Source organism: Gadus macrocephalus, chromosome 4 (assembly GCF_031168955.1).
Source record: "Gadus macrocephalus chromosome 4, ASM3116895v1".
NCBI classification, from domain to species: Eukaryota; Metazoa; Chordata; class Actinopteri; order Gadiformes; family Gadidae; genus Gadus; species Gadus macrocephalus.
Window position 1 is genome coordinate 33023099 of NC_082385.1, and position 16985 is coordinate 33040083.

Genomic DNA, 16985 nt, shown 5'->3' on the forward strand with positions numbered 1-16985 from the left:
AGTGTCCAGGTTGGAAATCATCTTCTTATTCACCATCCAAAAGAGAGGCTTCCTCTGTTACAACTCTAAAACAAACCCATTGAAAGCCCACACCTTTATGATTCAGTAAACGTTTTTACACCGCCAAATATGCCCGTCTTATGCCCAACTTTTCCCCTGTGTGATCTGCACGTCTACACTGACCGAGGTAATTTACGTTTTAGCCTACACTCAGATGTGAACTCATTCTTGCATGCGAGGGTCTTGAATCAAAAAAATTATGCATATATTTTTTTGCAATTCATTGTAAAAAGTCCTCCAGTGTGTAGCCCCGCCTTCTCCTGTGAACCAAGAAAGCCAGCTCCGAGACGAAGGGGGATTTTATCAGTTGGCAGGGTAAAAATGCCTAATCCGTCGTTAGTGGGGATTAACAACTATTCTGTGAAAATGAAAGAATATGTCTTGTGTGTGTGTTTCCTTTTTTATGTGGAAAGCAGCAGACCCCAGACACCATTTCAATCAAGGTTGAAGAGGATATTGGTGGAGGCATGCCCGCCGTAGGTTAGTAATACACATTGCATCTATCTATGCAAGAAAACAACCTTTATAAACTGAGAATGTACTCGAATCTGCCTTCTCAGCAGGAGCCTTTAACCCTTAACCATCCAAAGGGCGACAAGGAAAATGCATAATCAACAAATAGAAGTTAGAAAGAATGTCAAAATATAATTCTTCCAACACATAAGTGTGTACAAAGTACATACTGTATACCTTTTGTGAAAACGATTAATTAAAAACATCACTTTCTCTCTTTCTCTGTTTTCCTCTCTGAAGAAGACAATGACATCAGAGACTGCAGCACGCAGCGCGGCGCCACCTCGGAGAGTCTGCGTGTGGACGCCCCTGGCTCCTCCCACATGTCAAGTCACAGCGGGGAGCTGCGCATTCTGAGCGTCTACGGACAAGGGGAGGGCCCACTGGCGGTGGACGGCCATGACACCCTCTTTGCGGCGTCAGAGCTGGAGGCCTTGAGCTCGCTGTCCGCTGACCACAGCGTGGCCAAGAGCCTGAACTGCAGCGTGAGGCTCGTCCGCCTTGAGGAGCTGACTGGGCATCAGGGCGGCCGCCAGGGCCGGCCCGGTGTCTTGGGTGGCAAGGTTATTCCCAACAATGCCAATATGATCGTCCACATGAGGACTCACTCCGGCGAGAAGCCCTACAGGTGTGACCAATGCATGAAGTGCTTCAGTCTGAAAGGCAGCCTGAAGATCCACCTGAGGACTCACTCTGGGGAGAAGCCCTACAAGTGTGACCAATGCCCGATGCGCTTCAGTCACAAAAGCAACCTGAAGATCCACATGAGGCGTCACTCTGGGGAGAAGCCCTACCAGTGTGACCAATGCATGAAGTGCTTCAGTCTGAAAGGCAGCCTGAAGATCCACCTGAGGACTCACTCTGGGGAGAAGCCCTACAAGTGTGACCAATGCACGAAGCGCTTCAGTCGGAAAGGCAGCCTGAAGCGCCACATGAGGACTCACTCTGGGGAGAAGCCCTACAAGTGTGACCAATGCCCGATGCGCTTCAGTCACAAAAGCAACCTGAAGATCCACATGAGGCGTCACTCTGGGGAGAAGCCCTACCAGTGTGACCAATGCACGAAGTGCTTCAGTCTGAAAAACCACCTGAAGCACCACATGAGGACTCACTCTGGGGAGAAGCCCTACAAGTGTGACCAATGCACGAAGCGCTTCAGTCGGAAAGGCAGCCTGAAGATCCACCTGAGGACTCACTCTGGGGAGAAGCCCTACAAGTGTGACCAATGCACGATGCGCTACAGTCGGAAAGGCAGCCTGAAGCGCCACATGAGGACTCACTCTGGGGAGAAGCCCTACAAGTGTGACCAATGCACGAAGCGCTTCAGTCACAAAAGCAACCTGAAGATCCACAAGAGGACTCACTCCGGTTAGAAGCCCTGCCTGTTAGTGCATTGCAACGCCAGCTACAGCGACCCAAGCAATTTGAATGTGCACATGCTCAAGCACACGGGCAATGGGGTGCTTTCACACAGGGTAACGGGGCGCTTTGATTGAGACCTCTGTCCGGTATTTGTCGAAATTACTGCTTTTAGTTTTTCTTTTCATCATGATTAAATACTTTCCAGCTTTTTATTCGTTTTGTTTTGTCATTTAAGTATTTTGTCTGTGTGATAAAGAATTTATTTCTCTGATTTCTTTTAACGGCAAAATATTAGGAAACGTTCACATCGTTGGTAAATACAAAGGAAACTTGTGAGGGGAGTATACCACGAACCTCGCTGAACATACCCAGGCTTTCTTGGGAAAACCTGGTTCGACAGAGACGCAACTCGCAGTCAGAGTTAAATGGTTCCAAGACACTCACTTTAGATTCAATTAGTCTAACCAGGTTTTCCGCTTTAGGTTCAATGCGCGTTCACATAAAAGGTGTGTTTATCACGTTATTTGACTCCCACTTATGCAAAGTGAATCGAGCGTGCGTGGTGTATTATTATGAATTCCTACGAGGAATTCAAAGTCCAAACCACAGCCAAGGGGAACACGGTTGCCCATAATATGGCTAGGGTAGCGTGCTGGCAAAGAATAGCCGTCCGTGTTAATTCTTAAGTGAAAAGATTTTGCTTATTGTCTAAAAATATCATGTATCATCATGCCTTTTACCCCCATAGATGTGGTGCCAGCACGCTCCTACGAACATGGGGCCAAGTCAAAAATAAATATTAAAATAATATTTAATGTGGTAAGTTGTAAGCATCCATTTGAATAATTTCAGGTGATTCTAGCCTATGATTTGCAATGGCCTAGGCTCCAACCTTTAGTCACATGTTGATTACCTGTAGCAAAGAAAAATAAAACCAATAATACGACTGGGAGGGGGACCGCTCCACCGCCCTTCACCACTAGGAGGAGCTGGCTCTCGACAATAACGAAGGTCGGCCGATGATGGTAGGAGTGGAAGGGGGGGGGGGTGTCCTGTCCTCTGACCCCACTGCCTCGACATCCAAGGCCTTTGTAATGAGTTTGTATTCATGTATTGGCAATGGACTTCAATAATTGTCTTGCTAATCAAATTGTTGTGAAATGATTGAGTGTAAATTAATTGTCATTTTTAGTTGAAGGTCCAAACATTAGTTTGGAGGAGCTGCCGACAATTAATCTCCAATCAGAGGTATATAACTATCAAAGCAAAGTGTCACGTATTCTTCTAAATGTTTAATTTCTCCTATAATAGGTTTCCCTGATTCTTGCAGGAGACTGTCGCCCTGTGACTCCAGGGCGACTATGGAGGTGATTTTTCTGAACAATTCTCACCGCTATAGTATGAATTTGTAGAATAAAAAATGCCTAGGCCTAATTGTGTCACAGACATAGCGGTTATGTGTATGAGGCTGATGGTGGATGTTGCTGATGGTGGCTGCTGCTGGCACGCCCGGCGATTTCACCTTCTTATCTCAAGTTTCCTGTGTCAAACCGAGGGGGTCAAATCCCCCGTTCGTCACGGCGCGGGGTTTCTTGGTTCACTGGGAAGGCGGGGCTGTGCACGGAGTCTCTGACCTCTTTAGAATAATTTGTATTATTGCGTACTCCCGAATGTTTTATTGTTTTTATGAATGAAGACACCCGCATGCAATAATGAGTTCACTCTATAGTAGGCTAACGATGCGAGTGTGCAGGTTGGAAATCATCTTCTTATTCACCATCCAAAAGAGAGGCTTCCTCTGTTACAACTCTAAAACAAACCCATAGAAAGCACACACCTTTATGATTCAGTAGATGTTTTTACTCTGCCAATTATGCCCAACTAATCTGTCGTTAGTGGGGATCGACATCTATTCTGTGAAAATGAAAGAATATGTCTTGTGTGTGTTTCCTTCTTTATGTGGAAAGCAGCAGACCCCAGACACCATTTCAATCAAGCTTGAAGACGATATTGGTGGAGGCTTGCCCGCCGTGGGTTAGTAATACACATTGCATCTATTCAAGAAAACAACCTGGATCAACTGAGAATGTACTTGATTCTACCTGCGCTTAAAAGCCTGGTCCTTTGGAAAAGCATCATGACCAGCGCCCTGCTAAAACACGAGTCAAACTTCGGAGTTGCATTTCAAAGATGGAATCAGTCAAGAGCCCAGAAGGGTTTCAAGACAGATGCCACATGAGCTGGTTTATCATTCTCAAACATCAATGAATTCATAATGCATGAATGTTGGCTGATCAGCTTAGAGGGAAGGAGACTTTGTTGCCTTTTAGTGTCCAAATAGATATATTGTGCTTGCCTCGCTTGTCATGTTGTGCTCAGATCACTTTGCGCTGGTGTTCGTTGAGTGTCCTTAACCTGGCCAACCACTTGAGCTTTGAGTCTAGGGGGGAGGGTGCTGGAGGTGACGGCCCTCTCCAAAAATGTGAATCTTTGTCAGCAGTACACATTTTAAACCCTCTGTGTCAATGTTGCATACATTTAAAAAGTTTCTTTCACGTGTACAAATACACAATGCCTCCCTTTATGCAAATAATGTATCAAAACAATTACTTTTTTACCTTTTTTTTCTCCCTCTGCAGAAGACCGCGATACCTTTGGAGACCGTAGCACTAATCACAACGCCACCTCAGAGAGTCTGGGTGTGGACGCCCCTGGCTCCTCCCACATGTCCAGTCACAGCGAGGAACTGAAAATTCTGAGTGTCTACGGTAAAGGGGAGGGCCCTCTGGCGATGGACGGCCATGACACCCTCTTCACGGCGTCAGAAGTGGAGGCCCTGAACTCGCTGTCTGCGGACCACAGTGCGGCCGAGAGCCTGGAGCGCGGCGAGCGGCTGGTCTGCCACGAGTGTGCAGGTTGGAAATCATCTTCTTATTCAGCATCCAAATGAGAGGCTTCCTCTGTTACAACCCCAGCACACACCCATAGAAAGCACACTCCTCTATGATTTAATGAGTCGTAAGTGTAGCCTGGCTATTTCCAGACTCGTTGGTCTGGGGAAGCTGCTGTCATTTTCTTCAGCACAAGAGGCTTGATCAACTTGTTCAACTGACTCTGTACGCAAATGGCTGCTTGCCGTCGCTTCCCTGTCGTCATTGTGTTAAACCAGCCAATAGGGCGCCAGGGAGAGAACTAACCAACTTGGTGATTGGCTCCTCCAAAAACGTATCGGAAGCAGAAAGAAATGAATTGCTCTTCTCCAGACCCTTCTACAGGGCGAAATTCAAATCGCCGTCAGAACAGGCTGGGGGCACCCAGTCTATCGTAGGTGGGGATTAACAACTATTCTGTGCAAATTAAAGAATTTTGTCTTGTGTGTGTTTCCCTCTTTTTGGAAAGCAGCAGACCCCAGACACCATTTCAATCAAGATTGAAGAGGATATTGGTGGAGGCATGCCCGCTGTAGGTTAGTAATACACATTGCATCCATGCAAGCAAACGACCTACCAACTGAGAATGTACTTGATTCTACCTACGCTAAAAAGCCTGGTCCTCTTTTGAAAAGCATCATGACCAAAGCCCTCCTAAAACACAGGGACTACTATACAGTTTATAGTAGAACGATTTACATCTTCTTCATGGCAGGTGTCAGGAATGCTGAATCCGCTCTGATTCCCAGTATAACTACAGTATTGGTAAAGCAGGTGATCGGAAACAACAGATGACCTGGGTTGTGTCTTGATGACCTCCCCACATCCTTAAAAGGTGGAGACGTAGCGGTGCCTTCTCTGCTGGAGCCTTTGACCCTTGACCCCCCCAAGGGGAACAAGGGAAATGCATAATAAACAAAAAGACGTCAGAAAGAAAGTGTCAAAATATACTTCTTCCAATACATCAGTGTGTAAAAGTACATGCTGTATCCCTTTGTGCAAATCATGAATTCAAACCATTACTCTCTCTGTCTTTGTTTTCCTCTCTGAAGAAGACGGCAATGACATCAGAGACCGCAGCACGCAGCGCGGCGCCACCTCAGAGAGTCTGGGTGTGGACGCCCCTGGCTCCTCCCACATGGCCAGTCACAACGGGGAGCTGCGGATCCTGAGCGTCTATGGAAAAGGGGAGGGCCCACTGGCGGTGGACGGCCATGACACCCTCTTCACCACGTCAGAAGTGGAGGCCTTGAGCTCGATGTCGGCGGACTGCAGTGTGGCCAAGAGCCTGAACTGCAGTGTGCGGTTGGTCCGCCTTGAGGAGCTGACTGGGCATCAGGGCGGCCGCAAGGGCCGGCCCGGTGTCTTGTGTGGCAAGGTTTTTCCCAATAATGACAATATGATCGTTCACATGAGGACAAAACCCGACAAGAAGCAGTACAAGTGTGACCAATGCGCAAAGTGCTTCAGTCAAAATGGACATCTGAAGAGCCACATGATGACTCACACCGGGGAGAAGCCCTACAGGTGCGACCAATGCATGAAGCTCTTCATATCGAAAACGCACTTGAAGTGCCACATGTGGACTCACACCGGGGAGAAGCCCTACAAGTGTGACCATTGCGCAAAGCGCTTTGGACAAACAAACGCCCTTCAGATCCACATTAGGACTCACACCGGGGAGAAGCCCTACAAGTGTGACCATTGCGCAAAGCGCTTCAGACAGACAAGCCAGCTTACGGGCCACATGAGGACTCACACCGGGGAGAAGCCCTACAAGTGTGACCATTGCGCAAAGGGATTTGGACATTCAAGCCATCTTAAGACCCACATGAGGACTCACACCGGCGAGGTGCCCTACAAGTGTGACCAATGCGCAGAGCGCTTCGGACAGCCAAGGCAGCTTACGAGGCACATGTGGACTCACACCGGGGAGAAGCCCTACAAGTGTGACTATTGCGCAAAGAGCTTCGGGCAGACATGCCATCTTAAGAGCCACATGAGGACTCACACCGGCGAGATACCCTACAAGTGTGACCAATGCGCAGAGCGCTTCAGAGAGTCAAGCCAGCTTAAGAGTCACATGTGGACTCACACCGGGGAGAAGCCCTACAAGTGTGACCAATGCGCAAAGCGCTTCTTAACGATAAGCCACCTTAAGAGCCACATGTGGACTCACACCAGGGAGAAGCCCTACAAGTGTGACCAATGCGCAAAGCGCTTCTTAACGATAAGCCACCTTAAGAGCCACATGTGGACTCACACCAGGGAGAAGCCCTACAAGTGTGACCAATGCGCAATGCGCTTCGAACAGACAAGCACCCTTCAGATCCAGATCCACATGAGGACTCACACCGGGGAGAAGCTCTACAAGTGTGACCAATGTACGAAGCTCTTCATTCGGAAAGACAAGCTGAAGATCCACATGAGGACTCACACCGGGGAGAAGCCCTTCAACTGTGACCAATGCGCAAAGCGCTTCAGACAGAGAGGCAGCCTAAATGTCCACATGAGGACTCACACCGGGGAGAAGCCCTACAAGTGTGACCAATGCACAGAGCGCTTCATTTATAAAGCCTGCCTGAAGAGCCACATGAAGACTCACACCGGAGAGAAGCCCTACAGTACAATTTAATCCCTTTTAGCAAGTTCAGCCCTTTTTATTTATTGTACCAATGAGAAGGCAGACAATACATCTGTTATATCAACTAAACTTCAGGGGTCTCATTTATAAAACTGTGCGTGGGATTGTTACTAAAAATGTGCGTACGCCCAGAAGCCAAGTTTTGCGTGCGCCAAAAAATATTCGGATTTATAAAACACTGCGTACGCACACCTGTACGCAATCTTTGCTTTATAAATCACATACTGACTACAAGTGTGCGCAGCTGAATCTGCTTCACGTTCCGCCCTGTACACGCCCCTTTTTAACCATAAATGGTATTTTTAATTCTATTATAAGGAGATGTTTCTGGAGTTATAACTGAGAAATAACGCAGTTGACTTAAATTATTCTGATTACGTAGATTTAACGCATGATACGGGTCGAAATTAAATTTATGAAGGGCGATGATAAAACATTATCGTTCTTCTCACTCTACAATTCTTCTGTCTGACTTCAGTTCACCACCACACCATCTGTGTCGCCATTTCTCCTTTTCCTCCAAACCAGGCGTACGCATGGGTCAGAGTTTGCTTAGGGCTGCGCACATTCTCCCGTCAAGTCGGTTTTTTATAGATCACAACCTTGGCGTGGAAAGTCACGTACGCAAATTTCAGCCCCTTTTTGTGCGTACGCAACGGTTATAAATGAGACCCCAGATCTAAGCTCAGTTCATCTTTAAAGCCCGCCTCCCACCCAGCTTCGACCCCCACCAGTTTGCCTATCGATAAAATTGATCAACGGAGGACGCCATAGCCATTGTTCTACATTGTATAATGACAAAGTATTCTATTCTATAAACAGGGTTTATATAATTTTATATATTAAACTTACGCTTGATATTTCGACACTGTCGTTACCTCTACCTTTGTTATTAGAAAAAGCCTGCAAAGTTGACCTGTGAAATAGACTGCAATTAAACCCCACATTATACATGATTGTGTTCGTTTCACTTACCTTTTGGCATGTCCTTAATGCCAACTACCTCTTGTTTTGACTTTCTAATTGCTGTCTTTCTACTGCCATTATTTTCTAGTTCATACCTTGAATCACAATAGGCAGTTAATTTCTTTCAGATCTCAACAGAAAATTGTTTGAATTTAACGTTTTCGATCGTTTCTATGGTGGTTGATACCCTTCAGACCCGTTCACCCTAAAACGACTTACAGTACATAGATACATGTGATTCAAGGAGTAGGTAGGGGTTAGACTAGCCCGCCAAAGTACTTCCGCTCAATTTGAATTTCCTTTCAGTAATAGGTCTGGACCTGCTGTATGTAATTTGGTTTTCTGGTGCCGCCACAGCGGCGCCCAATCAGCGAACAGTGGGCGTGTCTGAGAACAATGACGATAAAGTCGTGCGCCAGTTTGAGTTGTTGTTGTAGGTCGGTAGTTGATTTACAATGTGCAATTTTTCCCTGATAAATTAAATTCGATGAACAAAACCTGCAGCTGTCGTTGACGGACATTTTCGTGCAGACGCGCAAGGTGTTTGGTTTGTGTACAACCTGCGCGTGATTCCCGGCGCATGACATACGTCACAACCAAACGTTAGCGATTGGTTATGGCAGATCCAGAGTGGCACTGGACAGATCCAATCATTTTAAACTTCAACAGACAACCGCCTTCAAGTGAGTTAACGTTTGTCAATTGATTAGGTCCAGACTCTCTGTACAAATGAAATGAAGTGAAGTACGAGAGTCTGGTAGGACCAGGCTAGGGTTCGACGGTGAATAAGGATACATGTGATTAAGCATGTGATTAAGCAGTAGGTAGGGGTTAGACGGTGAATAAGGATACATGTGATTAAGCAGTAGGTAGGGGTTAGACGGTGAATAAGGATACATGTGATTAAGCAGTAGGTAGGGGTTAGACAGTGAATAAGGATACATGTGATGAAGCAGTAGGTAGGGGTAGACAGCTAATACAGATACATGTGATTCAAAGAGAAGGTAGGGGTTAGACAGTGAATACAGCTCCATGTGATTAAGCAGCAGGTAGGGGTTAGACGGTGATTAAGGATACATGTGATGAAGCAGTAGGTAGGGATTATATAGTGATTAAGGATACATGTGATGAAGCAGTTGGTAGGGATAATACAGTGATTAAGGATACATGTGATGAAGCAGTAGGTAGGGATTATATAGTGATTAAGGATACATGTGATGAAGCAGTAGGTAGGGATAATACAGTGATTAAGGAAACATGTGATGAAGCAGTAGGTAGGGATAAGACAGTGATTAAGGAAACATGTGATGAAGCAGTAGGTAGGGATAAGACAGTGATTAAGGATACATGTGATGAAGCAGTAGGTAGGGGTAGACAGCTATTACAGATACATGTGATTCAAAGAGAAGGTAGGGGTTGACAGTGAATACAGCTCCATGTGATTAAGCAGCAGGTAGGGGTTAGACGGTGAATACAGATAACTGGTAATAGTACGGAAGAATATAACCCTACATTTTATGGTAAACTACGATTATTATTAGGCCTTTATACAACGGGTGGCTTAAATCCAGCGATCTGATTGGTTCCTAACTGTTGTATAATACCGGGTGATACCGGGTTGTGTATAATGAGCGTATACATAACTGCTATGACGCCCAATCACTTTGTGAAAGTTTGCATATCACTCCGCACCTGGAAGTAGTTGCAAAGTAAAACATATGTTGAATGATAGAGGGTGTAAATGTTGTTACTTCGGGAGTGAGCAAGGTGATGGAGCGACTAACGAAACCTTAGGCACACGGCGAGTGAAATGCTCCATAGGATAAATTGCCGGGGAACCGCTCCAGCCGAGCGGTTTAATGTAGGCTACCTACCGTGTGACTTTCGTTTTGCCATAATAGTAACCGTTGAATAAAAGCAATAGCTCACTTCAGTCTGTGGTATGTGCTCATTATACCTCTGTGAAGAGGGTCGCCAATAATTCCGCCAATAACAGAGTCCTATGTCATTGACGTCTTCTCACAGGTCTTCACCTAGCGCCACTTCCCAGCTAGCTGCTGTAGCAGCATGTTCAACGCTTTGGACGTTGCTGTTCCTGTCTGGATCCCCAACAGTAGCCATAAAACTGTCATCTTTGGCTGTGTTCAGGGACGCGGGAAGTGGGGGTGCTTAGTGTGCTGCAGTACCCCCCTGGCGGTCCCTGGCTGTAACTGCAAGTGAGAACGTTTGATAGAATTTTATCATACAACATGATTTTTCTTGAAATTATTGACATCCACCCTTTTTGTTATATTTATCATATTAGCATTTCATTTTATTTAGGACATTGTCTGTGTAGGCTGACGAAGGCTATGACGCACAACGCAGAACAATGCTATGTGCGTGGCGGGAAAATTCCAAAAGTCAAATCTTGTTTCAAGTGCTATGTGTCACAGAAAATAATTTTTTTCCGATTTTTTTGGCCCCAAGAAGGCAAAACTTCGCGATCAAAACACCAGCCGGACATCCAATTCCCTGCATTCCGTATGTAATCTGTCCATAGCTGAATATGGTACTATGCTGATTTTACATAAGCATGTTGGTGTTCAACATCTGTTGTAGTGAACATTCTAAAACTGGTGTAAAATGTTGCTGGCCATATTAATAGACACGTTGAACGTTATCGTTTTGATTCTGGAATCCCGCACGTAAACTGGTTGGCAAAAAAAAGAGCAAAGACGGACGGTTCATTTGACGGAGAAATCGTCACTTTCCTCATATCAGACAACTCGTAACTCTGGATGAAAATGAAGGCTTTCTTTTACTGTCACTTTCCTTTGTAAACCTTTATGCCCCGTTTACACCATCCCGCTAATGGCCGCTAATGGCCGATGGACCACCGATGTGGAAGTCGGGGTGATTCGGGTGACATCGGGCTAAAAATGTATGATCGGGTCAATTTATCGGGGTAGCATTTACACATACCCGATGTTATAACGATAACATAACGATGTATGCCAGGGAAGACACCCGAAGTGCGTTTGGCGTCATTTGACGTCATTTCGAATGACGCCAAACACGTCAAATGACGCGTTTGGCGTCATTTCGGGAGAAGGCAAAGGGGAGACTGGTTTAGACTGATATTTATTTATATATTTATTTATATTACAATAGCGATTTTATAATAATAGAACGCCGGTTCTAAATGGGCGAAGTACCCTGTAATTATAAAAGTAGGACATCCATCCATCACCCCCTATTTATACCCAAGTGGCAGATTGAGGGTCTTCCTTAACACAATCTGGTCACTCACAATCGTTATTTGTCTAGGGTTCTCGAGGGTCTTTCGTGTGTTGAGGTTGCCGATATAAAGACGATAAAACACGATAAAGCGCGGAAGATTAACGAATATAGCCGATGTGCCCAGGAAAATTCCCGAACGATTTGCGATGTCTTACGTTATACTCCCGTTCTATTCCCGATTATAGCCGATTAGCCCATAGCAACACCTGGTAACCGATTCTACCCCGATAGACCCAAAATTAACAAACATGTTCGTTCTTTGCCGATGTTGCCCGTTGTTGCCCGATCATTGAGCATTTCTTCCCGTTTCTTCCCGTTGTCTAACGATGTTCCCGGGAAGAGTAACGGTGTTTCCCAATGCAACCACGCTATTTGCCGATGTTATAACGATAGCTGCTGATTTAGCCATCGGGCACCATCGGGGCCCACTATCGGGTAGGTTTACACCTACAGGGCATTAGAAATAACCTCCTGAATCCTTGTTATAACGCTGTGTATAATCCCAGACCGCAACAGCTTGTCGGCATGTTGTTAGTGTGTGAAATTCAGCACAGTATCAGCCGAGTTGACTCTAATTTCCACATTGTTTACTTGCTAACGTTTGTGAATAACAGTGGCTAGTTGGCAGAGTTAGTCTTTTTACACACCAGGGGCCTCATTACAGAAAAAATCCTAACTTCTCATCCTAACTTAAGTTAGGGACTCAAAGATAGGAAAAATCCTAACTTCCTATTACAGAAGCAGCCCCTAACCTGTTGGCCGTTTCCTATCTTATCTTTGGCCTCCTATCTTATCTTAGGTAATCCTAAATGCTCTGTAAATCAGATTTTCGATCTGCAATCGTCAGTTTCTGCACTCAGAATGTGCATGTGATTGATAGAACGAGTTACTTTTAACATTAACAGAGACTGTTGATAAAGGATCTTTGTTAATAACGGCAAGATAGTTGCACTAGTACGACGTCTTGGCAGGTATTGATACAGGGAACAAGAAGAGGAGTAATAAAGTAGTAAAGTAATTCTTCCAGTGTGTGTGTGTGTGTGTGTGTGTGTGTGTGTGTGTGTGTGTGTGTGTGTGTGTGTGTGTGTGTGTGTGTGTGTGTGTGTGTGTCCCCAATAAGAACCAATGCAAAGGGTTAAAATGTACCACTATATCAAATCTAACAAAACTCTTCAAAAAGGAAATAATGAAAAAGTATTATTTGAACTGTATTACCTAAGGATCCTGAGGATCTCATTTGTTCGTTTTTATTTTATTTCTTGCTTTTTATCGGTCATTCTTTTGTTTTTTATTATCATCTATTAACATGTTAAATAAAAAAAGAATAAGAAAAATACGGGGAGAGGTTACCTTTTACACAGCCCGAGATGAAGCCTCGAACGTCACACGCTACGTAATTTCGCCTACGTGAAGCCTGCTCGATAGGGAGCTTCGCTGGGGGGAGGAGCCGAGGTACTCGACACACGCCCCGATGCCTCGACGCATACCATAACATCACTACATATAGGAAGTTTCACCGACGACTGCTTCCTCAACTTGGTCCAATACAAAGCTGGACTTGCGGAACGTCTGGAAATGGAGTCCGGATTAGTACCAACACTCCTCGGCTCAGCGACAAATCTCGGACAAGTAAGTAAACTACCGCTATATCATCGTGTTGCTTTACTGTATATGGTTACCTTGTTACCCTAGCATTAGCTCTACAGCAGGGCTGCCCAACCTTTTTTGACCCAAGATCTACTTTTCAAATAGCCAACCTCCCGAGGTCTACCGGTCTAGTGTCAACATTGCAAACCTACCTTCAAGCACTGCGGTCATGCCAGCCCACTCATCGAGATCGGCGGTCAAGCCAGCCGACCCAGTTTTTTGCCGTACCTGTATATACTAGCCATTACGGTAATAGCGTCTCGGAACTAGTTTAAAGTAAAAGCATTCGTCGGGTACATACAAAAAGACAAGCAAATACTATCAAAGGAAGTGTACGGCCGTTGTGGTATTTACTTTCAAAATAAAAGCCCACCAAACATTCCAATCTGAGACATATTACAAATGATTTTGGATTCGATTTAAAATAAAATGCCCTGTTATTCCATGCTCATTTCACTTCAGGGTTATAGTTCACAACCCCATAGGGTAACCCACGAAGTTTCTGAACATTCTGATGTGGAGTTTCAAAATAAAAGCCCACCAAAGATTCCACTGAGACATATTAAATATGATTTTGGATTCAATTTAAAAGAAAATGCCCTGTTATTTCAGGCTCATTTCACTTCATGGTTATGGTTCACGACCCCATAGTGATACCCACGAAGTTTCAGGATATTCTGATGTGGAGTTTCAAAATAAAAGCCCACCAAAAATTCCAATATGAGACATATTAAATATGATTTTGGATTCTATGTAAAAGAAAATCTCCTGTTATTCTAGGGTTAGGGCTAATATGCCTAATATCGGCCTGCCGATATATCGGTCGGGCTCTACTACAAACTAATACAGCTGTATTTTAACAGCGACGTGACCGCAGTAGTTCTAGCGTTTTACTGATGAGGAGATAATCATACATATGGTGCGATCCAGGCAACCCGTAACCCGTGTTTTCACAACCCTCTACCAGATCGATGACCTCCGTTACAGCTCGCAACTTACGGTCTGAAATGTATCCCCGGATGCACCAGAATGTTATACATCGATCTGGTACGAGTTCACAGGTAGTGAGTTGCGGGTTGGACTGCCATTCCAGGGCCCACTCATATTTTCCCCTTCGCACCCGATTCAAATCAATGGGTTATTTACAGGTTTCTGCAGAGCTTGATGTAATTGTAGTGAGATGATAAGATGATCTTTTACGTTGCATGAAATATGCAAACAAATGAATGTAACATCATTTGATGACTTCATAGATCTAATTTTAAGTATGTAATTCACTAAACATGCGTACCTTATATGTTCTTACAACTTGCACCTGGAATACATACAAAGCAATACATTGAGTACTAATTTGACCTTGTTGTCTCTACACAGGCCAGCCCATCAATTGGTAACTTTCAGGTGTTTCTCTCAAGGGATGTTGCCTGCCATACAGACCACCTGGAAACACATACTGTAGCCACACGGCTATCCTTAAAGACTTTCCGGCCCCACTTCACAAGTAAAGGTATGTACTTTCCACCTTGACTACATTTACATTTGATGTAGTAGATTCTAGGCAGCAAAGACTCTAGGCTGATGCTAGATCCTACCTAAAAAGCCTGGTCCTCTTAGGAAAAGCATCATGACCAGCGCCCTGCAAAGAGACAAACTTGGGAGTTGTATTTCAAAGAGGGAATCAGTCAAGAGCCCAGAAGGGTTTCAAGACTGATATCACATGAGCTGTTAATCATTCTCAATGAATTATCAATCATCAATGAATTCAAAATGTATAAATATTAGCTGATCAGCTTACAGGGAAGGACACGTTGTCGCTTGTTATTGTCAAAATAGAGTAATTGCGCTTGTCTCGCATGTCATGTTGTGCTCAGATCATTTTGCGCTGGTGTTCGTTCAGTGTCCTCCACCTGGCCCCCACTTGAGCTTTGAGTCTAGGGGGGAGGTTGCTGGAGGAGACATCCCTCTCCAAAACTCTGAATCTTTGTCTGCAGTACACATTTTAAACCCTCTCTCAATGTTACATAAACATACATTTAAATAGTTTAAAATGTACAAATACACAGTTCCTCCTTTTATGCAAACAGTGTACCGAAACAATTACTTTCTGTCATTGTTTTTCTCCCTCTGCAGAAGACTGCGATGCCTTTGGAGACCGTAGCACGCAGCGCGGCGCCACCTCTGAGAGTCTGGGTGTGGACGCCCCTGGCTCCTCCCACATGTCCAGTCACGGTGGGGAGCTGAAGATCCTGAGCGTCTACGGTAAAGGGGAGGGCCCACTGGCGGTGGGCGGCCATGACACCCTCTTCACCGCGTCAGAAGTGGAGGCCCTGAACTCGCTGTCTGCGGACCACAGCGCGGCCAAGAGCCTGGAGCGCGGCGAGCGGCTGGTCTGCCACGAGGAGCTGAGTGTGCAGGTTGGAAATCATCTTCTTATTCAGCATCCAAATGAGAGGCTTCCTCTGTTACAACTCCAGCACACACCCCTAGAAAGCACACCCCTTTATGATTCAGTAAACGCTGCCAAATATGCCCGTCTTATGCCCACCTTTTTTTTTTCAATTTACACATATTGGCGCTTTTCATTTAGATGTAAATGTGATTAGACAGCTTTGCGGTTCCAGGGAAGGGACTTGGGTAGAGGTGTTGCTGCACTGTCTCTACAACAGAGACAACGCAGTGATTTCAACATGAGTAGTTATAACTGGAGGGGTACTGATATCTGCAAGCTGCTGACCGTCATGGGAGGGAAGGTGATGCAGTCGCATTTAACGAAGACGGGGAGAGAGTGCGATCTAAGAGAAAATACCAGAAGAACTTTCCTTACGATGCTTGGTCAGCAAAGTGGTCAGCCAAATAAAGAATATGTTGTTGATATTGCGCTTGTAAATAGTGAATCGCGTTTTAGTCTACACTCAACTTATTCTTGCATGCGAGAATGAGTGAATCGAAAGAAAAAAGACATTCGGAGTATGCAATTTATTGATAAGACGTGTACTCTCCGTGCATAGCCCCGCCATCTCCAGTGAACCAAGAAAGCTGGCTCCGTTACGAAGGGGGATTTTACCCCCTCTGTTGTACACAGGCAAGACAATGAATTTGCAGGGCGTGCAAAGCCGCGAACGAACCGGGTTGGCAGTGTAAAAATGCATAATGTGGGGATTGGCAACTATTCTGTGCAAATGAAAGAATATGTCTTGTATGTGTTTCCTTCTTTATGTGGAAAGCAGCAGACCCCAGACACCATTTCAATCAAGGTTGAAGAGGATATTGGTGGAGGCATGCCCGCTGTAGGTTAGTAACACACATTGCATCCATGCAAGCAAACAACCTGGATCAACTGTGAATGTACTTACTTAACTGCGCTGAAAAGCCTGGTCCTCTTTGGAAAAGCATCATGACCAGCGCCCTGTTAAACACGAGTCAAATTTGGGAGTTGTATTTCAAAGATGAAATCAGTCAAGAGCCCAGAGGGGTTTCAAGACAGATTCCCCATGAGCTGGTTTATCATTCTCAAACATCAATGAATTCAAAATGTATCTGTTAGCTGATCAGCTTACAGGGAAGGACACGTTGTCGCTTGT

The 16985-nt window shown here is 45.1% G+C and overlaps 1 protein-coding gene and 1 pseudogene across 3 annotated transcripts; both read left to right on the top strand.

Annotated features, from left to right (window-relative positions):
• Nucleotides 1-815: 815 nt before the first annotated feature.
• On the top strand, nt 816-7763 carry LOC132455430 (zinc finger protein 431-like; annotated as a pseudogene).
• Nucleotides 7764-12560: 4797 nt separating this feature from the next.
• On the top strand, nt 12561-16286 carry LOC132455417 (uncharacterized). Of its 3 annotated transcripts, none has more exons than XM_060049292.1 (4): nt 12561-13386; nt 14372-14465; nt 14779-14911; nt 15535-16286. In XM_060049292.1, exons 2-4 carry the CDS (start codon nt 14376-14378, stop codon nt 16005-16007), a joined length of 696 nt encoding a protein of 231 aa, XP_059905275.1. In that variant the 5' UTR covers nt 12561-13386; nt 14372-14375; the 3' UTR covers nt 16008-16286. The 3 variants fall into 3 exon arrangements, with proteins under 3 accessions (XP_059905275.1, XP_059905278.1, XP_059905277.1); XM_060049295.1 differs by having other exon boundaries at nt 14372-14451; XM_060049294.1 differs by lacking the exon at nt 14372-14465 and having other exon boundaries at nt 13059-13386; nt 15535-16280.
• The last annotated feature ends 699 nt before the right edge of the window (nt 16287-16985 follow it).

Bases quoted from the DNA above. Each gene is read 5' to 3' on its own strand.
- LOC132455417 (XM_060049292.1), top strand. From the start codon at position 14,376: ATGACCTCCGTTACAGCTCGCAACTTACGGTCTGAAATGTATCCCCGG. The intron at 14,466-14,778 runs GTAGTGAGTTGC...GTCTCTACACAG, and splicing joins GATCTGGTACGAGTTCACAG to GCCAGCCCATCAATTGGTAA. The intron at 14,912-15,534 runs GTATGTACTTTC...CTCCCTCTGCAG, and splicing joins GCCCCACTTCACAAGTAAAG to AAGACTGCGATGCCTTTGGA.